At 43.9% G+C, this 24,227-nt stretch overlaps 1 protein-coding gene across 2 annotated transcripts in view; it reads left to right on the top strand.

The window, feature by feature from the left end:
* ELAVL1 (ELAV like RNA binding protein 1) overlaps nt 1-22,977 on the top strand; it is a 24,632-nt gene extending 1,655 nt beyond the window's left edge. The window contains exons 1-6 of one of the 2 annotated variants that reach the window (XM_015818529.1): nt 7,173-7,182; nt 7,308-7,497; nt 11,817-11,920; nt 14,603-14,756; nt 16,125-16,350; nt 22,628-22,977. In XM_015818529.1, the coding sequence (XP_015674015.1) occupies nt 7,180-7,182; nt 7,308-7,497; nt 11,817-11,920; nt 14,603-14,756; nt 16,125-16,350; nt 22,628-22,949 (999 nt within the window). In that variant the 5' untranslated portion in view covers nt 7,173-7,179 and the 3' untranslated portion in view covers nt 22,950-22,977. Of the gene's footprint in view, nt 1-7,172; nt 7,183-7,307; nt 7,498-11,816; nt 11,921-14,602; nt 14,757-16,124; nt 16,351-22,627 lie in introns of those variants that run through there. The other variant, XM_015818530.1, reaches the window with a different exon arrangement.
* Nucleotides 22,978-24,227: the final 1,250 nt, after the last annotated feature.

The following is a 24,227-nucleotide window of genomic DNA, read 5'->3' as shown; positions in this document are numbered from 1 at the left end:
TATTACAATAGAGAACATTTCTAAGTGCCTTATAATAGAAAATATTTCTAGTTGCCTAATATTATAAGAGAACATTTCTAGGTGCCTAATATTAGAGAATATTTCTAGGTGCCTTGTTATAGAAAATATTGCTAGGTGCCCAATATTATAATATAAAATATTTCTAGGTGTCTAATATTAGAACATTTCTAGGTGCCTAATATTAGAACATTTCTTCCAACTTTATCATTATTATTATTATTATTATTATTATTATTATTATTATTATTATTATTATTATTATTATAGAATATTTCTAGGTGCCTTATAATAGAAAATATTTCTAGGTGCCTAATATGAGAGAATATTTCTAGGTGCTTTATAATAGAAAATATTTCTAGCTGCCTAATATTAGAATATTTCTAGGTGCCTAATATTAGAGAATATTTCTAGGTGCCTAATATTATAATAGAAAATATTTCTAGGTGCCGAATATTAGAGAGAACATTTCTAGGTGCCTAATATTACAATAGAGAACATTTCTAGGTGCCTGATATTAGAACATTTCTAGGTGCCTTATTATAGAAAATATTTCTAGGTGCCTAATATGAGATAATATTTCTAGATGCCTAATATTATAAAAATATTTCTAGGTGTCTAATATTACAATAGAGAACATTTCTAGGTGCCTATTATAATAGAGAACATTTATAGCTAAGGTTAAAATGCACGGTTCGTTTGCTTGCAGATGTTTCTTCCATATACTGATGAAGTTCCCCAGATGGGTAATGGGACGTCTGCAAGAAAACAACCAGCTCAGAGCACCAAGGGCCTCAAAGCTTATAAGCTACTGTTAGATAGGGCCATTTTGCCTAGAAATCTTGAATTAATAACAGAATAATAGAGCTGGAAAGGGACCCTTGGAGGTCATAAGATGACAACCTTTATTGTCATTTTTTTTTACTGAGGGCACACTGGCACACATTAAAAATGAAATTCTGTTTGAGAGCAAGCAACAATTTCATTTTAATTTACTAGTTTTTTTAAAAAAAGTCTAAATGAGAATCCAGCTTGTGAACTAAAGAATTCATGCTAAACCAGATCTGTTTCTTTAATCCTCAAATAACTCTGTGAAAGGTTGTTTGCAAACACCTGTTTATGGGAGAGTAGCTCAGATGTTAGTAGATCTTTCTGCCTCCTTGCTATCAATATATGATACTTCTCTGAGGAGAGTAATGCTAATAGTTTATCCTAGAGAAGTCAATGTGTGTGGTTATTAAGAATGAACACTGGCTTAATGGCAAATACAGTGATATAAAATCAAGGTGGATTTGATTTAAATCAAGATTTAAATCATTTAAATCTTGATTTATATCACTAGTGAAATGGCTTGATTTAAATCAACTCGATTTAAATCATAATTTTTGAAGAGCAACTGTCATCTCTGTCCCTCAGCAGCTCCTCTGACTCACTGACAGTCCCATTCACTTTAATGGGATGGCTGGTGATGCGACAGTGACACAACAAGGTGAGGGACGTGGTGGGCAGCAGGTGAGTGGATGCCTACTAACAGGTGCTGCCATGATGAATCTGAAATGACAAGTGCTCTTTAAATGTAAGGACTCATTCCTCTTGGTAGTTAGAATCTTTAATATTATTTGTAAATAAAATGAACGTTCCCTATTTAGAATAATATGCTGTCAGGTTAGTAAAACAGCGATATCAGAACCGATTTTAGGTTAATCGCACATAGTTGGAGAACTACTCAAATTCTTTTATTTAATTAAAACACTTAGAGCCTGGTACAGATGCATTTCTCTTCAAACAATCATACAGTTTGTAGTGTACATAGATTTGCAAAACAATGGGATAAAGGAATATTCCTGAACTTTGATTCACGATTTAACTCACAGTCACTGTGAAATTGTGTGAATGCATCAATGCAGTGCATGTTATCTCAGCTTGCAGAGCTTGGATTTATTGAATGAGTTTACCAAAAATGTAAATATTGCAGAATATACAGCCTCCTGCTACATAACTAAGCTCCATTTCATGCTGAATAAACTAAATTATTAATGTATCTTAAATAGAAAACTATATTTAGGTAGATTTTTACTCCAAAAGCATTTTATTAACGATAAAAAGATCCAATTTAAATAAATAACTGATTTAAATTAAAAAATTGATTTTTTTTTTTTTAAAAATCATCAATTATCATCCACCCTGTCTAAAATGTTGACCCTCTCTTCTTTATAAGTATTTATGGTCCTCATTCAGTGTTATTAACTGACTCTGCAATCTAGACCAAGTTAGTTGGGCTTTGTGATTAATTTGCAATTAATCAAAAGTCTGCATGACTGAACAGAGATTTGAACCTGGACCTCTAATCCTTGCAGTGGTCTCGTGAGCCTGTTTGACTTGAGACTTAATGAGATTTGGGAAAGTGACACATTATTTCCTCGTATAGGGCGAGGGTAGAAAGACACACTTTGGCACTCTTCTCTGTAAAAAGGACCAAACTTTGCTTGAGTTAGGGACCTGGGAATTTTGTGTCAAATGTTAGAGCTATAACTATAGAGGTATTATCTCCGTGCTTTATTTAAAATTACTGTAGCTTGAATTAAAGGCCTGATACTTTGCAATAAAAATCCAAGGGGTAGCAGAAGATTAAGTTTAACCAGTCACAATTTGTTACAATTTCTGTTATCTCCAAGATAGATCTATTAGTTCAGCATTTCTCTCATAAAAAAGCATCTTATGTCTGTCTTGAACACAACAAAACCTATTTTTGATACATACAAAATTGGGATTAGAAAGTATTTTTTTTTATAAAAAAAAATAGCTGCGTCAAATAAGAGGTTTAATGTAAGAAATGTGTATGCCGTGCTGTTTAATAGTTTATAATAAACAATAAAAAAAAAACACTACTTCCATTGCTGGTGGTTTACAAGAAAAGATTGGATAATCATTTGTCCAAGATGGAATAAGGACTCCTGCCTTGGGCAGGGGGTTGGACTAGATAACCTCCAAGGTCCCTTCCAGCCCTATGATTCTACTTTAATTAGAAGGTGGGGGGGGAAGTCATGAATGGATTTCAGTATTTTGTATACGACTCTTCAGTCGATGGGGGCAGGGCTTTTCAACCAGTGGTACGGGTACTACCTGTGGTACATGGGCACCTGGCAGGTGGTACGCGACCATCCTAGAAAAGTGGTAGCGGGGGAGGGGAATGAGCTGAACCGGTGGCAGCACCGCACAAGCCTGAGCGAGAGACGGCTGGAGCTGCAGGGCTGTCAGGGCTCAGCGGAAGCGCCAGGATCCAGCTGGAGCTCGGCGCTGATCCTGGTGCTTCTGCTGTCCTGAAAAAGTACCAATCAGCTGGAAAGCAGCACTGATCCTGGTGCTTCTGCTGAGCCCAGACGAAGCGCCGATCAGCTGGAATATTGCAGCCTCTCTAGGGTCTTGTGATTTCCATTCAGATGCTTGGCAACGGATTCCTATTTATGACGGTCACAGTGTCCCAGGGTCACGTGAAGTGACCAAAACCTGCTGCAACCACCCAGCAGATGGGGGGAATAAAAACCAAACACCCCCCACCCCACCCCCGCTGCCAATCCTCAACAGAAATGCTCACAACAATGAAAACCTCGGACAGGAGGAAGAGCGCCGCCGGGTGGGCAGGCGGGTGTCTTGCTCGGCTGTGGTTTGGGGAGCACTTTGTTCAGTGCCATTGTAACTTCAAACAGTCACTAAGCGAACTGTTGTAAGTCGAGGACTACCTGTACTTTATCACTTTTTTCCTTTTTGGGGAAGGGTCATCAAGTTTTTGACCCCTTGCTAGGCGACTGGTGGTACTCGGATATTGCCATATCCTAAAAGTGGTACAATGGGTGAAAAGGTTGAAAAGCCCTGGATGGGGGTAAGCAACAGTCTAGGCCAGGGGTAGGCAACCTTGGCTCTTTTATGACTTGTGGACTTCAACTCCCAGAATTCCTGAGCCAGCATAGCCCTGGGCTGCGGAGGTTACCATTATTTTTCCGTGTATAAGACGCAGCTGCTTTTTGAAGAGGGTGTTTGCAGGAAAAAATAGCGTCTTATACACGGAAAAATACGGTAATAGGAAAAATAAGGGAGGGAAAAAGGAAAGAGAAAAGTCTAGAGAAGAAAGAAAGAAAGGTTTTTGACTTTCGGCTCCCTTTGGTGCAGCAGTATAAGAAGTAACATCAAACCTCAACTTTTCACTTTTACCTAGTAGTATAAACTACTCATTTCTATAACAACAGATCTAATCAGTAAAACCCAAAATCAAAGTTTCATTTTTTTCCGCCTCAAACACAAAGTCCAGAAGCGGTTTCCAAGCAGAAACAAAAGTACTTTTTTTTCTTTTATCAAAGCAATCAATTTGGATATCTGCTAACTCCATCAGATTCTGCAGCTACTTGTCCATTGTGGGGATCAAAGCGTCCTTCCATTTTTGTGCATAAAGTCATCTTATTGCCAGCAACATATATAACATCAGAGTGCCAATTTTTTCCCCCCAAGTCTCCATTAAACTCAGAAGAAAAGTTTCTGCTTTTATCTTTGTATTCACTTTAAGAATCTTCTTTATTAGAATATGAATCCTACTCCAATATTTTTTTGCTTTATTGTTTATTGCATGTCCACCATAAATGATAAAAAGTCCCTTGTTCACATTTGTATTTCCAGCATTCAATTGAAATACCTTTATGCATTCTTGATAACTTATCTGGTGTTAAATACCAACGATACATCATCTTATAAATTTTTTCTTTTAAGTTGTAATTTAGTGTACATTTTAAACCTTTCGTCCACATATTCTCCCGTCGTTCCAAGTTTTACATTATATCCAAAGTTCCTTGCCCACTGAATCGTGCAATGCTTTACATATTCACTTTCCAAATTCAAATTCAGTAAGGTTTTATAGACCTCAGTCATGATATGTTCATCGCTACCACACAGTAGGATTTCCAATTCATTTTTAACAGAGTCAAACCCATAACTGTAATGGTTATGTGAAAATAATACCCCAGACTTAAAAAAAAATCCCAACTCTGGAAGAGTGCTACAGTTTCCTTGCTGAAAGACCTTTTCTGTTTAACTTAGGCATGTATTTCTTCCACTGTCAGCTCCAGTGAATTTTACTTCCTTTTTTCTCACCACTGAGCATGAAACAGGCTTTTGTGCCTGGGGAAATTGATGTCAATTAGCATTGGTTCCGTAGTGTACGTGTGCGGAATGGAAAGGGCAGGGTAGGACTCCCAGTATGGTATTATTTCCAGAATAAATTGGAAGACATTCTTGCTGAAAGTTCTTGTTATTCCTTCCCTCTGTGTGTGTGTGTGTGTGTGTGTGTGTGTGTGTGTGTGTATCAGAAAATAAAAATAGCACTTTAGTGACTCACCCCAAGGAAGATTCTATGGTCTAGTTCAAAATCTTTGTATCCGCTAGCAGTTTTGCTGAAAATCCTCCATAGAGATAAATTTGTATTGCTTTAAATTGTGATGTCACGCAAGCATATCCGGAGGAAGAAGAAAGAATCTGCTTTTGAGCTGTGTTTGGGAATCTGTTGTTGAATGTCTAGAGCAGGGGTTGTCCAACCTTGGCAACTTTTAAGACCTGTGGACTTCAACCTAGAGAAGCCACAAGAAGTGATCCTATAGTGCAAAGGCCTTGCCCTAAAACTGACTCTTCTCCCAAGAGGGATTTGATTTTACTAAGACATTCCTTGGCCAGCCTGATTGATAACCATTCATTCATTCATTCATTTATTTTGTTTGTATTTCTACCAAGTGACTGGTTTCTCAGGCAGCAGTCTAAAACCATTTCACATGAAAGAAAGACCGAATTGGAGGTATCCTGCATATAAAGCTACTGCCCCTTGATTATCAGGCAGCGGGAGCCACCTAGAAACCAGGTGACTCTGAGTTCTAGTCCTGCTTTAAGCTCAAAGCCAGTTGGGTGATCTTGAGTCAGCCAGTCACTCACTCTCAGCTCTAGGAAAAAGACAGAGGCAAACCACTTTGGAAATCCTGCCAAGACAACTTCAGGGGCTTGTCCAGTCAGTCGCCAGGGGTCAAACCCTGACTTTTGGGCACTTCTCTCCAGTTGTGAACCGGTGTAAATCTGCCTTTGTGCCTGACAGATTGAGCCTGTGCAAAGAAAATTTAAACCACGTACCTGTTATTTACGTAGTGGTGAAAAAGGGAGCGTTCTGCTGAACTGGGCTTTTAAGAAGCATATGATTTAACTGCAGCTATGTGTAGCCGTGAAGGAGAAATGTAGAGAGTTAGCGTGTTAGCAACGCAGGCGTTCTAGTGACAAATCCTTACGTAGGTTGGAGAAATGGCTCGCTTGTGCCTCAAATTCATATCGGACGTGGAGAAACGGAGCCGAATTTTGTGGAAACGAGCAGAAGTGATTGCAAGGAGCATCTGGTTGGCGTCGTGACTTCGTTCTGTTGCAAATAGCAACGTTTCATCTTTTCGCACTTGGCTTAACGCAGTTCCACGCTCATTATGTAACTTCGAAACGGCGTTTTGACTGGATAACTCCGCAGGACTCCTATTGTTCCCAAGCCCCTGCGTCCACTTCTGTTGGACAGGATTACTGGGAGGCCCCGAGGTGGGAAGAAGGCAGTTTTATAATGGGACGCAAGGTATAGGCAGCTTTAGAGAGATCTGGTTTGATTTCATTTTGCCTTTTTTTTTTTTGGCAGCATAAAAATGCAGGACTGAGCAATGTGTTTGCCTTTTTTTTTTTTAATAAATGTTTTATTAAGTTTTATAAGGGTGGGGAAAGGGTAAAGTCGGTATGGGTATTGGATGGGGTTGGGGAATGGGATTGGGATAAATACAATAGTGGGGTTACCCCCCAACAGAAATTCAACGCTTTAGCAAGCAGACTATTGCCCGGGTACAAATATTAAATAATAGTAGTTAATATAATACTAAACAGTTATAATAACTGATAATAACAATAATCATAAAAGTAAAGCTTAATCAATGAATATCATTCAACCTGTTAAATTTCACCATCCTTTCTCATTCTGTCGTGTTGCTAACCATTGATAAAAAATTTCCCAAGTTTTGAAATAAACTGAATCTTCTTTCTCTTTAATCTCTAAAGTTAATCTATCCATTTCTGCACATTCTAAGATTTTTGTGATTATAATCTGGTCAGATGGTAAGTTTTCATTTTTCCAAAATTGGGCAAATACTATTCTCGCGCCTGTCAATACATGTAATATTAAATATTCATTCTCTTTTCCCTAATTACGTCCTAATATTCCTGCGTTTGCCTTTTGACAGGTTTCATCTCTCGTTAAAATGTCTAACGGTTATGAAGACCACATGGCGGACGACTGCAGGGACGACATCGGCAGGACAAATTTAATTGTTAACTACCTTCCTCAGAACATGACCCAGGATGAGTTGCGGAGCCTGTTTAGCAGCATAGGGGAGGTGGAGTCCGCCAAGCTTATTCGCGACAAAGTGGCAGGTAAAATATTCCTCTTTGAAGAAAACCTAGGACCACAGCTGAGCCCAAACTTTCTGTTGCTGTTGCTTTGAATTCTGCCCTATTTTACGACCTTTCTTGACGTGGTGGTTAAGTGAATCACTGCAGTGGTTAAGTTAGTAAGAGGGCAGGACAAAAAGCAATAGATGGAAACTGACCAAAGAGAGAAGCAACCGGAAATTAAGGAGAAACTTCCTGACAGTGAGGACAATTAATCGGTGGAACAGCTTGCCACCAGACGTTGTGGGCACCCCATCTCTGGAGATTTTTAAGAAGAGACTGGATAGTCACTTGTCTGAGATGGTGTAGGTCAGTGGTGGCGAACCTATGGCACGTGTGCCAGAGGTGGCCCTCAGAGCCCTCTCTGTGGACACGCGCGCTGCCACTGCCAGCAGCTTGCGTAGGTCCATTAGGCCGCCCCCGCCGCCCAGAGTGGCAGCCCCTCCCAGCACAAAGGAGGCCTACACCCAGGAAGCCAAAGGCCACCCCCAGCAGGGAAAGCCGGATCCCCATCAGCGCCATGGCCCCCCAGTCCCAGCTAGGATTGTGTCCCTCCCCCATCTATGCTGGGCCTCCTGCCCATCGCCCCATCCGCCAGAGATCCCCTGGATCTCCCCCAACCCTTCCCAGTCCCCACATTTTTAGGTGCCTAATATTACAATAGAGAACATTTCTAGGTGCCTAATAATAATATAGAGAATATTATAATATTATAGAGAATATTTCTAGATGCCTAACAATATAGAGAATATTATAATATTACAAGAGAGAATATTTCTAGGTGCCCAATATTAGAAAATATTTCTAGGTGCCTAATAGAATATTTCTAGGTGCCTTATAATAGAAAATATTTCTAGGTGCCTAATATTATTAGAGAATATTTCTAGGTGCCTAATATTAGAGAATATTTCTAGATGCCTAATATTAGAGAATATTTCTAGGTGCCTTATAATAGAAAATATTTCTAGGTGCCTAATATTATTAGAGAATATTTCTAGGTGCCTAATATTAAGAGAATATTTCTAGGTGCCTTGTTATAGAAAATATTCCTAGGTGCCTAATATTACAATAGAAAACATTTCTAGGTGCCTTATAATAGAAAATATTTCTAGGTGCCTAATATTATAAGAGAACATTTCTAGGTGCCTAATACTACAGTAGAGAACATTTTTAGGTGCCTAATAATAATATAGAGAATATTTCTAGGTGCCCAATAATATTATAAGATAATATTTCTAGGTGCCTAATATTATAAGAGAATATTTCTAGGTGCCTAATAATATAGAGAATATTTCTAGGTGCCCAATATTAGAAAATATTTCTAGATGCCTAATAGAATATTTCTAGGTGCCTTACAATAGAAAATATTTCTAGGTGCCAAATATTATTCGAGAATATTTCTAGGTGCCAAATATTAGAGAGAACATTTCCAGGTGCCTGATATTAGAACATTTGATTTTGATTTTGATTTTGATTTTATTAAATTTATACCCCGCCCTTCTCCCGGAGGACTCAGGGCGGCTTACAGCCAGTTTAAAACAATGGTACAATACAATACAAAATTTAAAAAGATTAAAAATAACTATTTCTAGGTGCCTTATAGTAGAAAATATTTCTAGGTGCCTAATATTAGAGAGAACATTTCTAGGTGCCTAATATTACAATAGAGAACTTTTTTATGTGCCTAATATTATAAAAGAAAACATTTCTAGGTGCCTAATATTACAACAGAGAACATTTCTAGGTGCCTAATATTAGAGAATATTTCTAGGTGCCTTATTGTAGAAAATATTTTTAGTTGCCTGATATGAGAGAATATTTCTAGGTGCCTAATATTATAAAAGAAAATATTTTTAGGTGTCTAATATTACAATAGAGAACATTTCTAGGTGCCTGCCCACTGCCCCACCCGCCAGAGTTCCCCTGGATCTCCCCCAACCCTGCCCGGCCCCCACAGGCGTCCCCCCCCATGAGCAACATCGAGGTGGCCATGCCCACCCCAGCCACACCCACTCAGTCTGCTGTGACAACTGCAGCCATGCTCACCCAGTGGGCCATGCCCCCATGCCCCCCCTGAGGGCACCACAATGCTGATGCGGCTCTGGCACTTTATAATAAATAAGTGGGTTTTGCGTTGTGGTTTGGGCACTCGGTCTCTATTATTCTATTCTATTCTATTATTCTATTCTATTCTATTCTATTCTATTCTATTCTATTCTATTCTATTCTATTCAACATGGTTAAATGAATCTGGCTTCCCCATTGTCTTTGTCAGGTGGCAAAAGGGGAATTACATGACCCCAGAACACTGCAGCCATCATAAATATGAGTCAGTTGCCAAGCATCTGAATTTTGATCATATGACTATGGGCATAGTAAATGTGAAAAATGGTCATAAGCCACTTTTTTCAGTGCCGTTGTAACTTCGAACGGTCACTAAATAAACTTGTGAGTCAAGGACTGTCTGCAGTGATATACTGAACTCTTGCTTGTCAATGAGACAGGAGAACAAATTTTTTTTTGGGGGGGGGGGCTAGGGAAAAAACAGAGTTTTGTTCCTCTTGATGAAAAATCACGGTTCAGCAGTTAACGATGTGTCTGTCTTACCTATAAATTGGGGTTTGACGTGTGTGTGGCTAAACGTTAATGTGTTCGGTATGCCATGTCACGCCTCCTGATTTCTGACACAGGTGAGAAGAGTGGATCTGACCGTTCAGAGGTTTTTTTTTATGATCCAGAAATGGTGGTGCCAGTCCCTTGTATCTTAAGCCACAGCGACTGCTACTGAGTGGCAGCTCACTTTTAAAACTGTTAGTAACTTTCAAGAAACAGTGGTTGGAAACTGATCAAGGAGAGAAGCAACCTGGAACTAAGGAGAAACTTCCTGACAGTGAGGACAATTAACCGGTGGAACAACCTGCCTCCAGAAATCATGGGTGCTCCATCACTGGAGGCTTTTAAGAAGAGACTGGACAGCCACTTGTCTGAGATAGTATAGGCCAGTGATGGCGAACCTTTTAGAGACCGAGTGCCCAAAAACCGGCCCCGCCCTTGTTCTGCCCCCCATCCCCCGCCCCGCCTGGCCACAGGACCACTCACCGCCTCCAGGGCCCGCCGCAGATCGCCCAGGCAGCCCAGCAGCGCTATGGTGGCCACACCCTCTGCCCGCGCCCTGCAGCATCAAATGCATGATGGGGCGTGAGGGCAGAGCCTTGTCTACGCTACCTGGCTGCCATGTCCTTGGCTGTGCTGCTCCGTGTGGGCCACGCTCGGGGGCGACTCTCCTTCAGGGGGGCTGCTGGTGAGGAGGGGGTCGTGGGGGGAGGCGAGGCTGGGGCAACAGCACGTGTGCCCACAGAGAGTGTCCGAGTGCCGCCTCTGGCACCCGTGCCACCACTGGTATAGGCTCTCCTGCTTGAGCAGGGGGCTGGATTAGAACGGGGGTCCCCAACCCCCGGGCTGTGGACCGGTCCCGGGCCACTGCATGCCAGAAACCGGTCCGCACAAACAAGCGAAGCCCCATCCGTGGGATGCAGGCAGGCAGCACGTGAAACCACGGCCCCTCTGTTCCACGGGAAAACCTCTCTCCGTAGGACCGGTCCTTGGTGCCCAAAAGGTTGGGGGGGGGCACTGGACCAGAAGGCCTCCAAGGCCCCTTCCAGCTCTATTCTGATGGACTGAGAAGTTCGTGCTTATCCGTAAAAAGAACTTTTCTGAAGCGGGATTAAAATCGTGCCGTAATCCACTCGAGCTTTGATGGGCCTCGAAAGAAACTTTTTCCACCTCTGCAATTTATTTATTTATTTATTTATTTATTTATTTATTAATAAGACTTATATGCCGCCCTTCTCCCCCATGGGACTCAGGGCGGCTCACAGCATATTAAAAAACAATACAAAACATTTCCCTATAAAAGCCAATTAAAAACCAAATATTTGTAGCTGTGTCTTGTTTAAAATCATTAAAAATTGTCCCTATTTAAAAATTCACCCTAGGTCAGTCCNTCCTCCTCCTCCTCCTCCTCCTCCAATCCCATTCTCTTCTAGTACTGATGATGTTACCTAGTTGGGTCATGAAACGTCTGCAAGGAAACCGCCCAGCTCAGAGAGCACCAAGGAGCCCTCGTTTCAACCCTGAGCTACCATTATTTTCCTTCATTGGCAGCCATTTATGCTTCATATTTGTGCTTTCCTTTTGTTTTGAAATGTGAAATTTTCATATCAGAGAATGATGGAAAGGTTTTTGTTGTTGTTGTTGCCTCTCTGAAAAGAATGAAAGAGACGTTTTTTCCCCCCCTACAGGACACAGCTTGGGTTACGGTTTTGTGAACTACGTGACCGCAAAAGATGCTGAAAGAGCAATCAACACACTGAACGGCCTGAGACTTCAGTCCAAAACTATCAAGGTAAAAAAAGTCTGTAATGGTGGCTAGAACTGGCTACCTTAACACGGCTTGTTCCTCCTCCCCAGAACTTCCCCTCGGCTTGGTGATTGCGCCCTTCCTCTGCCCGATCCACGGTGGACGGTCTAAGCTCCACCTGGCCCCCGTCTGTTCCCCTGCAGGCCCATTTCTTTCCTCCTGGAGGTTGCTGGACCTCTTCCCCCCCTCTCCCCTGGTCCCAAGGGCCAGGGAGCAGCTGTGCAGGATTTTTTGGGGTGGAGGGGGGGGGCTCTGTTAATGGGACTTCAATACAAAGAAATATATTAAGGCCAGAGTTGCATCCATCAGATGAGGAGGAGGAGGAGGATGGTGATGGTGATGAAGGAGACAACATTACTTGCCCTTTCTCTTTAGTGAACTCTGTGCCTGTAAGAAGAAATGTCTCTCCTTACATCGTAGTTGGGGCCTGCATCAGATTTAAAAAAAAATAAATATGGGTTGCAGCCTGAGTAGTAAAGACATCTTAGTAATGGGTTTGTCCAGCTTTCCTCAGCTGACACATTTCAGATGTCTTCCTTCCTCCCTCCCTCCCTCCCCTTCTTCCTTCTTTCGTTTCTGTCTCCCTCTCTCCCTTTCTGTTTCCCTTCCTTTCTTCTTTCCTCCCTCCCTCCTTCCCTCCCTCCCTCCTTTCCTTTGTTTCTCCCTTTCCTTCCTTCCCTCCCTCCCTCTTCCTTCCTCCCTCCCTCCCCTTCTTCTTTCGTTTCTGTCTCCCTCTCTCCCTTTGTTTCCCTTCCTTTCTTCTTTCCTCCCTCCCTCCCTCCCTCCCTCCCTCCTTTCCTTTGTTTCTCCCTTTCCTTCCTTCCCTCCCTCCCTCTTCCTTCCTCCCTCCCTCCCCTTCTTCTTTCGTTTCTGTCTCCCTCTCTCCCTTTCTGTTTCCCTTCCTTTCTTCTTTCCTCCCTCCCTCCCTCCCTCCTTTCCTTTGTTTCTCCCTTTCCTTCCTTCCCTCCCTCTTCCTTCCTCCCTCCCTCCCGTCCTTCCTTCCTTTGTTTCTCCCTTTCCTTCCTTCCCTCCCTCCTTTTCTCCCTTCCCCCTTCCTTCCTTCCTTTGTTTCTTCCTCCTTCCCTCCCTTCCTCCGTCCCTCCTTCCTCCCTCCCTCCCTCCGTTTCTCTCCCTCCCTCCCTCCCTCCGTCCCTCCTGTATCCATCCATCTCCCCCTCCTTTTTTCCTGTATCCATCCATCCCTCCCTCCCCCTGGACCGCTCGAGAGCGTTCATGGCAAAGGGCGAGATGTAAAAGTACAAAATACAAAAAAAACCCCACCACTTTATCCCTCAGCCTAATGCCCAGCCCAGGTTCCCCTCCGTGGGCCAGTGTAAGAGCCGTGGGTCAGGGCTTGGCTCTTCATGCCCCGTCTTCCGGATCCCGAGGTGAGGGCGCCAGGCCCTCCACTGGAGAACTGGGAAGGAGGCGGCCTCCGGTCTGAGCGACCCAGCTGCCCAGGCTGTGCCACGGGGATCCTCTGGCTGCCTGCCACACCCCTGTGAATGAGCTCCTTGTGCCCTTCAAAGCTGGCATTCTTCAGCTTTGGAAAGCCCAATGGGGGACTGTTAACATTTGGATGCTTCGTGGGCTGCAGGTTGGCGAGTGAGCTGTCCTTGCAGAGCGCTCGTCTTTTGCCTCTCTGCTTAGCGCCGCTTTCCCCGGGCTTCGGCCTCTCCCCGGAGAGTCCTGTGAGCTGGAAAAGTTGTGAATTGCTTAGAGGGCTGGCATGGTACCTGGTTCCAGCAGGGGCTAGCTTCTCTCCGTGCCCTGCCAAAGCCCTTTTTGCTCCGCCAGGTAATCGCACGTGAAAGAGAAGCTGCTTTTTCTGTCCTCTGTATGTTTCACCCGCTGGTGGGTTTGGCAAAACGATTTTTATTCGCTAAGGAAAGGGCAACAGACACGACTTTTTTCACCCACCCACCCCCCGTCCTGATAAAAAAATTAGGATTCAAAGCCTTTTGGGAATAGAAGCACAAAACCTCAGCCCAATTTTTTNGCTTCCGCTGAGCCCTGACAGCCCCGAAGAAGCGCCGATCAGCTGGAAAGCGGCACTGATCCTGGTGCTTCCGCTGAGCCCTGACAGCCCTGCAGCTCCAGCCGTCTCTTGCTCAGGCTTGTGCGGTGCTGCCACCGGTTCAGCTCTTTCCCCTCCTCTGCTATCACTTTCCTAGGATGGTTGCGTACCACCTGCCAGGTGCCAATGTACCACAGGTGGTACCCGTACCACTGGTTGAAAAGCCTTGATCCAGGTCACAGCGATCTGAAAGATGCCTTCTCCAAAAGGGCAACTGGACTGTTTTTTCCTTTGAGGAGGAAGACAAAGTTTCGCTTCTCATCCAAGAAGCTTCATCAGTTCTGAGTGGGGGGGGGTGGTGATGGATGGAAGGAGTTAATTCTGACGATGGCGAAGAACTGATGAAGCTTCTTGGGACGAGAAGCAAAACGTCGTCTTCCTCCTCAATGGGGGGGAAAAAACAACCCCCAGTCCAGTTGCCCTTTTGAAAAAGCACCTTTGAGACAGCTACTCTGACCGTTTATTGGCCTGAGATAATGTTTTGCAGGTGTGACCAGGTACGTTCATTAAATCCTAGAAATGTCTTTAGGTCTTCTAGCTGTGTGGATTCACATGCCTTTTCCCCGCTTTTTTTGTGTGTGTGTCAAAAGGTGTCGTATGCTCGCCCAAGCTCCGAGGTGATTAAAGATGCCAACTTATACATAAGTGGGCTGCCACGGACCATGACACAGAAAGATGTGGAAGACATGTTTTCACGGTTTGGACGCATTATCAACTCGCGTGTGCTGGTGGATCAGACTACAGGTGCGTGAGAACCGAAGCAGCGCAGTTCCCCACCCAGGTGGCTGCCTGCCTGCTGATCTACCTCAGAAATGGTCCCCAGGGGGGTCATCCAAAGCAGAGTCTCTCTCAGACTTGGGCCATTTTAAGAGGGTTGGGCTTCATCTCCCAGAATTTCTCCAGCTGGGGGAATGCAAGGAGTTTGAAGACCACCCTTCTTAAACCGGCCAAGTTTGAGAAACACTTGATTTAAAGCATACCTGTCGGGAATAATTTCCCCCCTTTTTGAATACCATTTGGGTACCTAGTAATTTGCATTCTTTTCGCTTCTCATCGGTTCTGACTGGATGGTGGGGAAGGACAGGATTTATACTCTTTGCAGACAGCTGGTCATCTGCCTCCTTTTAGAGATTTGTTGAGGCCACTTGGAGGTTTACCCGTGTCCTCAGGGTCACCTGAGCGGTGCAAATGGGTGTGGAGACTTCTGGGAACCGCTGACCACATCATCTACCTCCAGTCTACAACACAGTCCTCTCAGCAGCTCCAAGGAGGCTCCACACCCAGTTGTAACGCTCAGGTGACCCTGAGGACACAGACAAACATCCAGGTGGCCTCAACGACTCTCGAAAAGGATGCAAATAACCAGCTGTCTGCAAGGAGTATAAATCCTTCCCTTCCCCACCATCCAGTCAGAACGGAAGAAGCTTCTGGGATGAGAAGCGAAACATCTTCAAAGAAAAAACAAGAAAGTCCAGTTGCCTCCTGAAAAAGGACCTTTAGGTTAAATAAATAAATAAATAAATAAATAAATACATTGATAATGATATAATGATAATGATAATGTCAATTGCAAAAGGCGGCCTTACTAAGAACTGCTTCCATCCTGCGACGAGATCTGTAATATCATCAAACATCCACATCTGCCTATCCCAGGTCCTGGGTAAGGACTTGATAGGCAGACAAAAATGCCAAATCCAGTCTGAACATCAAGTTGGAAGGGACCTTGGAGGTCATCTAGTCCAATCCCCTGCTCAGGCAGGAAACTCTATAGCGTTTCAGACAAATGGCTGTCCAGTCTCTTCTTAAAAACCTCCAGTGTTGGAGCATTCACCGCTTCTGGAGGCAGGTGGTTCCGTTTAATCTTAAGCCTTAACCAGCCCAGCAATGTTGGGCCTTCTACTCTACTGAGCCGGAAGCCAAGCTAACTTTGTCCCTGACTTCTGAAGTCCCCGGGCGGCCCCGTGGCGTTTCTGGATGGCTTCCCCTTCCCTGGTAAAACAGTGGGTGTTGGTCCAGTCTGGTCCAGGCAGAAAATGGCTGGGAGCCAACGAGAGCCGCCCTGATCCTTCATCATCATCATTATTATTATTTTTCTTCCCCTGTGACTTGCAGGCTTGTCCCGAGGGGTTGCCTTCATCCGGTTTGACAAAAGATCAGAAGCGGAGGAAGCGATTTCAAACTTCAACGGCCACAAGCCGCCGGGCTCCTCTGAACCCATCACGGTGAAGTTCGCAGCCAACCCCAACCAGAATAAAAACGTGGCTCTCCTGTCCCAGCTCTACCACTCCCCAGCTAGACGGTTTGGGGGGCCTGTCCATCACCAGGCCCAGAGATTCAGGTAGGTTAGGAAGAACCAAATGAATCAAGAGGTCTGTAACTGTCTTCCCTCTCTCCCTCCCTCCCTCCCTCCCTCTCTTTCTCTCTCTTTCTCCGCTTCTTCTGCTTTCTCTCTTCTCTTCTCTTTTTTTTTTTTTTCCGAAAAAGTCATTGCTGTTCATTCTCAAGACACAGCACCGAGTCTTCCAATAGATAGCTCAGTGGAAGGGGAAGAGAAAACAGCCCTGGATTACACTAAATGTTACCCATTCCACACGATTAAGGCTGATAACTCTGTGTGAAGAGTTTGTGTTCTGATGACTGACCTGCAAAAGCCACGTTTTGAGGGAGGGGATGCTGCTGGTTGCCCCCACCCCACCCCACCCCGTCCACCCGTCACCCAGCCCCAATCACCCCGATGGGTTAGTTTAATTAGCAGGGCGTCCTGTTGTTAATTCCACCCTTAGCTCCTACCGAGGCTCCGCCAGAGACTAGCCTTGAAGGGGTCGCAATAGCAGTCTTATGTAAGTGTGTATTTAGTGATTTCTGCTTTTTACTTTAACCAACTCTTTCCCGATATTTCTTGACAGTTCACGTGGAACCCATCAGCTCGGCCCCAATTGCACCTCCAACTTCTTCCATTAGACTTTTTAAGTGCATTCTGTATAATTTTAGAGAGCTCTTGAAACAGTTTTCTTTCATACTTTAATGGCAGTGGAGTGTTTTTGACCCCCAAATGAATATGTAACCCCTGACCCCCCACAAAAGTATGTCAGTAATCATTGTGAATGTCCATTTCTGTTCTTAATTTTTTTTTCTTTCTATCTTCTGTTCTCTCAAGATTATTTTTTACTCTTCTCACTTTCTCTCTCTCTCTCTCTTTCTCTCTCTCTCTCTCTCTTTTTCCTAATAGAGTTTCATTTAAATAGAGAATTAAAAGCCCTCCAGATCCTCTTTCCCCTATTAATAAAGATTGAAAATTTGTCTGTCTGATCTGATGCTTCGTAACAGTGTGGTAAAATACAAGATTTTTTTTTTAAACTTTCTGGAAAAAAATGGTGACACATGGTATTCATTGCCAAAAATTGGTTTTTCGAATTGCCTGAGTCCAGCGCTAAAAAACCCTCTCTCTCCTCCCCCCCAGTCTAAAATAGCCAGAACAAATACTAAGGGGTTCCTGTTATTGTTTATTTTTTATTTAAAAAAAACCCCCCTTCTTACACTGCTTTTCTGACTAAAAATAATTGCTTCAAGTGGTTTATAGAGCTAGAAAAATACAAATTATAAACTAGTGTGAAAGCCACGCCATAGTTCAGGGAGAAACCAAACCAAAAACAATTAAATTAGACCCAGATGTCATTCACGTTAAAGCCACCAACCAACCCTCAAGTTTTCACAGCTGTACTTGACCGACTGTATTTGCAGGGAATATAAGATGCAGTGGTGATCTGTGGTCTTAGAGTCTCAAAAGTCAGAATTTGTACATTTGCCTTTGTGGGCAAGTGTCCAAAGAAGAGCCCCCAAAGGTCTGGGCAACAAACTCTTCTATGTGTGTAAAACCTAGCTGTGTGATTTTATTAGAAAATAAAAGAGTGCAATTACTAATGAAAAGCACACAGCCTTGGCACTTGAGTCTCCCTCCCGTTGCCATTGTTTGACAAGACACAATAATTGTAATTTAAACCAAGCATGTCATAGAGTTGTTTACGAACTTCCTTCCTTCCTTCCTTCCTTCCTTCCTTCCTTCCTTCCTTCCTTCCTTCCTTCCTTCCTTCCTTCCTTCCTTCCTTCCTTTTAAACAAACGTTCGGCTTATAGCCCAGTCTTTCTATTTTCCTCCCCACACCTTTTTTTTTTACCCAAGAGAGAAAAGTTGCCACCTGGCAGAGAAATGTAGAGAGGAGGGGAATGTTTTAAAACAGACTGACTTACTGTCTTTAAAGAGAGTCATTTCGATCTTAAAAATAGAAATGGAGAGATGTGTAAATCGTATTATTTGCGTGCCTCTACTGGATAATCAGTCCTTCTGAACTCAGTTCTGAATAAAAAAAAAATAGGGAATTTGGAAGCATGCATGACAGTTTGTTAAAAGTGTGTATGTTCTCAAATCATCCTTTTTTTATAGCTGCAAAACTAACAACAATAAAAAACCCCAAACTTTAAGACCCCCCCTCCACCCGCCCAGCAGGCAGTTTTGCAGAGATATTTTAAAAATTGCCCTGCAAAGGCCAACATTTTTATCCCTAAGTTCTCCAGTTTGATAGCAGTTAGAGCAAGAACACCCATGATATTTAGGATTTTCTTTCCAAATAGAAAGCCAGATCGACATAAAAGTATTACTGATTGCTCCTACCTGCTTCTCATGTTAATTACAGATTAGTTTGAGAAGTTTTTATTACACTTTTCAATCTTCCAAACCACTGCCGCATTTTGACTTGACGAGCTGCTTAAATTTATGTCGCATTTATCCTTTCTTGAGAAGGCTGGACGAAGAGATGGTCCTGGCTGTCTCCCTCTCATTAGCCAGAGCGTGGCTCGCTCTTTCCTGGGTAGTGATGACCAGTAGCGGCTCAGTCAAGCTCCTACCTGGCGTGCTAGTGTTACTTCTGTTTTTGTCCTTTCTAAAGTAACCCTTTTTAAAGGATTTCTAGCAGCCTTTCCTCACTCCACTCACGTAGAATCACCCTTTAGCTGGAAAACGCTTGGTCTCTTGAGTGATGGTCAGGTGTCCATGCAGAAGGGCAGCTAGAAAGTCCAGCCTCAAACACTGAAATTTGCAAGTCTCCCCAGGACCTGAAGGGTTTACAAAGTAGAAATAGGAATGGAGAATTTCCCTTCTGCTTCGAGAGAAGCTTGGCTACTGGGCCGGACTGGGAAGGAGAAAAGGGGCAAATATAAGCTGGTCAGTCAGCAAGCTGAACCAGGATCTTAAATTTCCTCAGAAAAATCTTCCCCAGGACACAAATAGGACCAGCATCTCTTTTTTCTTCTGTTAAAAAAAAATGCAAACCCCAGCAACTTTTTTCGTTGGCTCAACTGTCGCTTAATACCGTCAATCGTAAAGTCACTAATAACAATATTTTCCTAAATTCCTCAGTGGAATGAAAATAATAAGCTGAGGATTAGTTAAGCACCCTCTCTAACGATTCCTCCTGCTGACAATAATCAAGCCAGTAACAATTAGAGCTTTAATTTTAAATGCCATCAGCAGGCGTTTAAGTCGTAGCTCGTAGTTTTGTTTTTTTAGTAGTTAGTTCGTCCCTTAAAGGCGTAATAACAGCAGTTAATTTTCTATTGAGAAATTTTATTTGAAACGTGTTATTACAAATCACATAGCAAAAGCTCTGGTGCTTGTTTCATGTAGCATATCCCCTCTTTAAGTCCTGTTCATATACTCTTCCATTCCTCTTTCATGATTTTACATGGATTGTCACCCTTTTAATTTTAATTTTAATTCACTAGGGCTGTGCGTTTGTAAACTCGATCCATATCATGAAAACGGCCGTCTTTTAATTTACTGCTTTTCTGGTTTTGGGTTTCCTATTCCACTCTAATGTGCTTCTTTTTTTTTTTCTTCTTCCTGTTTTGTTTTGATTACTTTTCAAGTCTCCTCACTCATTTTCATGCAACCTTAACTGTAAATTCCTTCTAGAGATTTCCTTTCCAGTGGAAAACCTTGCATGTCTTTTAAAAAAAAAAAGTTGCCAGTCTCCTGAAGTGGGTGGCACCAGGAGGGGTTTATTTGAGGATTCTTTGTCGTAGAATTCTTGTCACTTGTTAAATAAATAATGTTCTTCTATCTGCCTGTACTCGGCCTCTTCCGTGTAAGGTGAGAAATACCCCTGCCCCCCAAGTTAAGCGACTTAAAGGATATTTTGGGGGGGTTAGGATTGCCTCTTAACCTGTGCCAAACTGGGGCACGTTAATGTGGTTTTCAAGGATCCTGAATGATCTGTGGGATAAAGAGTTTTTCAGCCTTTCAACCTTAAGACGGATGGACTTCCAACTCCGACCTACTAGCTGGAGAATTCTGGGAGTTGAAGTCCACCCACCTTTAAAGTTGCCGAGATAGAGAAAGTGTGTGTGTGGGGGGGTCAACTTTTGGGGGTGTGTGTGTGTCTAGCTTGAAAGCCTCCCCGAGCTGGCTGAATTGGGAAGGATGTATGTGGGAGTTCCCCTCCCCGTCCCCGGGACCCCAAGTCTTAGGGAATCCACACGGCCATCTCTCGCCCCTCGTCCCACTAAGAACAATTCGCTGCTGTGGGTTTAAATAAAAGATTAAATAGGACGTGGAAGACAGGTCACCGGAGAGAGAGAGAGAGAGAGAGAGGGAGGGAGAGAGAGGGAGGGAGGGAGGGAGAGGAGAAGGAAAACGAATCCACGCTGCCCCCTTTTGCAATTTTCCAGACCACGCGTGGGAAAACGGACTTGTCTCCCAAAGAAGGATCTTATTATAGACGGTCACCTTGCGTGGGCCCGCTGCCCCTTGAGTGACAATTTGGTTGGGCAATTAAATAATGCTGACTCCTCTCCAAGGCAGCCGATAGATTCCCCCCGTGAAAAATCGAGCATTATGGAGTTCCTGGCCCCCCCTCTGGTTTTGCTTCATCAACGAGGCATTATTTTGTCCGTCAGAAAAGCAGTCTCTTTCTTACCTTAACAGAAGCTCCCCCCAACCCCCCAAACCTTCCCAGGTCTCTCGAGTTTGAGATTCTGCCCCCGGTTGCAGTCATCTTGACACGTGCCAGGGGGGAGAGAGCGAGAGAGAGAGAGTGATACTTCCATCCTCCTAGATCAGTGGGAGACAGAAATGACGAATCTCGGGTTGGGATGGGGTGGAGCGGGGAGAGCATCCTCCTTTTTCTGGACGGCCCACGCAGCATCCTGGAAATATAACACCACCTCGGGTGGTTAGGATCCGGGTGGGAGATCAGTGGAATTTTTCTGGGGATGGGGGAGTGGGAACGAAGGACGACACCCCCCCTCCACCCCCAATGCCTGGTCTGCCAGCCTTTCTCCCCACTTGCCACTTCCTCCTCGCCTGCCTCATCTCCCCCTGAGCCGAGGTGTCGCCTGCCTCAGTCCTCTCCCCAGTCCACACAGTGATTGCCAGGCCAAGGGAGCGAAGGTCCCCGTGCCCTCTCCGTGCGCCTGGCACCGAGGATCTGAATGCAGGAGGCCTGGTCTCCAGCTAGGGCCCTGGAGAGGAAGAGGCCTGGCTGACGTGGGCAGGGACGGCTTATCCTGTCCTTTGTTCACTTCACGAGGACCTGCGGCGGGAGACGTTCCGCGTAGCTCCTCTTCCGCCTTCACAGACTCTTAAGGAGATAGCCTGGCTGGTGGGCGGCAGGGAATAGCAGCAGCAGCAGCAGCAGAGAAATGGATGGCACCAGGGAGGCTGACCTACTAACGTGGGCACAAGCTTCCGTGGAGTAGAGCCCACTTCGCCAGGTGGTGGGAGGGCTGGTGTCGTGACCTTGACTGTCCCTTAAAGCAGAGCGAGGGACTTGTAGATGACGTTGGACCCCCAACTTCCATTGCTTTGTTTGGGAGGGTTTTTTTGGGGGGGGGGGACACAATCTGTTTTGTTTTCCACCCGATAGGAATTGGGATTAAGCAGCATCTTACCTCACTTTCCCGCTCCTGATCTAGATAACGGAGAGGAAACGACCTCTGCAGATGTGGTCTTGGTTGTAAAGAAGCGACCTGCAGATTTAATACTTGTATTATGAAAGAAAGCGCCCCCCCCCCCGGAAAGAGTGGTGGGATTCTTTGGTGGTGCCCTTTCATACTACTCCTATTAAATGAGCGCAACGTAGCCAGAAAGCAAAAAATCAGCAGCAGCCTTCCTTGTTGGGAAGTTGAGACTCGAACCCACAACCGCTGCTGACCACAGCCTGCCTCTACTTTCCTCTCCTTGCTCCCCCTTCTCTCCTCCCCCCCCATTTTTGTGTTCTTCAGCAAATGGGAGGGGGGGACAGCGCTTCTTCACACATCTGGTGAAGTGGGACCTAGCCTAGGAAGGTTGACCCCATCGTTGGTTCATGCCCCCCCACCCACCCCCCAAAAAAGGTGCCTTGCTGTCTTTTTAACTATCCGCTCTGCCCTCACGGCAGGAAGACGAGAGACGCCCTGCTCCGTGGACCCTGTTCAGATGACACCCCCAACCCACCCCCCCACCCCCCGTGTTTTTTTTAAAATCTGGGACCCCTGTTGAGTTTTTTGCTTGATTGAACTGAACATTTTTTTGTTTTGTTTTGTTTTGTTTACATGAACTGTTGTGTGCTTTTTATTTGCTAGGTTCTCTCCTATGGGTGTAGATCACATGAGTGGGCTTTCTGGTGTAAATGTCCCAGGAAACTCTTCGGGCTGGTGTATCTTCATCTACAACCTTGGCCAAGATGCCGATGAGGGAATCCTCTGGCAGATGTTTGGCCCCTTTGGCGCGGTGACTAATGTGAAAGTCATCCGCGACTTCAACACCAACAAGTGTAAAGGCTTTGGCTTTGTGACAATGACAAACTATGAAGAAGCCGCCATGGCCATAGCGAGTCTTAACGGCTACCGGCTGGGGGACAAACTCTTGCAGGTTTCCTTCAAAACCAACAAGTCCCACAAATAACTTCTTCGCTCGTGGCTTCTCCTCCTCCTCCTCCTCCTCCTCCTCTTTTTTTTTTTTTTTTGTATGGAATAGATAATTGAGTGACGAAAAAGTTTGAACTTTTTTTTTTTTTGGTTGTTGTTTTCGTTAGTGTACAACTCATTTTTTTTTCCTTTGGGGCGCGCCAATTTTCACAAAAAAGTTGTTTGTCTTTAGTCTAAATGAAAAGTGGAGAAGGGGTTTTATACTCTGGGATGCCACCGACATGTTCAAATGTTTTCGTTTTTTTTTAAAGTCCCATAATGGTTCTAGTCTTTTTTTTTTTTTTAAAGTTCCTTTTAAAGTAGTCCTGTTTTTGCAAAATCTCCCTTTGGACCCCAAAATCTTAGTTAATGGAAACCATTTGCACCCGGTGCCAGTGAAACTGTCGGACATCTTGGCTCCCTTTAATTTCACTGAATAGAATTTGCCAAGGCAGGACATCAGCCAAAGTCCTGTTGACCCCAGTACTTTTCTGCAATGCTCTTACTTAATAATAAGTTCTCTTTGAGCAAGAGATTTGCTTGTGAAAAATTAACTTACTGGTGAAAAATTGACTAAAAGGAAGCCTAGAGAATAACGAAATGCCACCCCCCCCCCCCGGGTGACACCGTCGACTGTGTTTGTCACTCAGTAGACAAAACCCAAACTGGGAAGTAAAAAATAACTTTTTTTTACAGTTTGTTTCCCTCCCCCCTTTAAAAGCCCAGTTTCCATAAAAAGGACCAAAGTGTTTTGAGAAAACTCTGGGGGTGATTTCAGAGTAAAAGAAAGGGGAAAGAAAAAATAAAAGTCCACTTCCCAACATTGCCACTTCCTCCGAATTCTTGCCTTCCAATTATGGTGTTTTCTGTGCATTGCTTTCTGGTAAAAGAAACGTGGCAATCTCCTCTTGACCTAATTTTTAGTTGGAATAACCGAGTTCTTAAGAGTCCCCTTGCGAAGATCTGACAAACATTTGAGCATTGTAATTTTTGTGCATCCCTTCTCATAATTACTAGAAATTTTTTTTTTTCGTATTTTAATAGTGAATTTTGTTTTGACAAATAGCTTTTTACCTATTGAACGCTCAGCAGAAAAGGTACATTAAAACTTGCAAGTTTGAGATTAAAGAGACAAAATTTTTTTTTTTTTTGGGGTAGATTTCAAATGTTTTAATTAATTAATTCCCCCAGCGTTTACTTCAGGCTGCCTTTAATCTTTTGAGTTCTGTTTTCTGTTAATTTTTCTTTTGCTTTTTTGTGTTTTCGTTTGTTTTTA

This window comes from Protobothrops mucrosquamatus, unplaced genomic scaffold (assembly GCF_001527695.2).
Source record: "Protobothrops mucrosquamatus isolate PMUCROS unplaced genomic scaffold, P.Mucros_1.0 scaffold760, whole genome shotgun sequence".
Classification (NCBI taxonomy): Eukaryota; Metazoa; Chordata; class Lepidosauria; order Squamata; family Viperidae; genus Protobothrops; species Protobothrops mucrosquamatus.
This window is presented reverse-complemented; position numbering and strand designations above follow the sequence as displayed.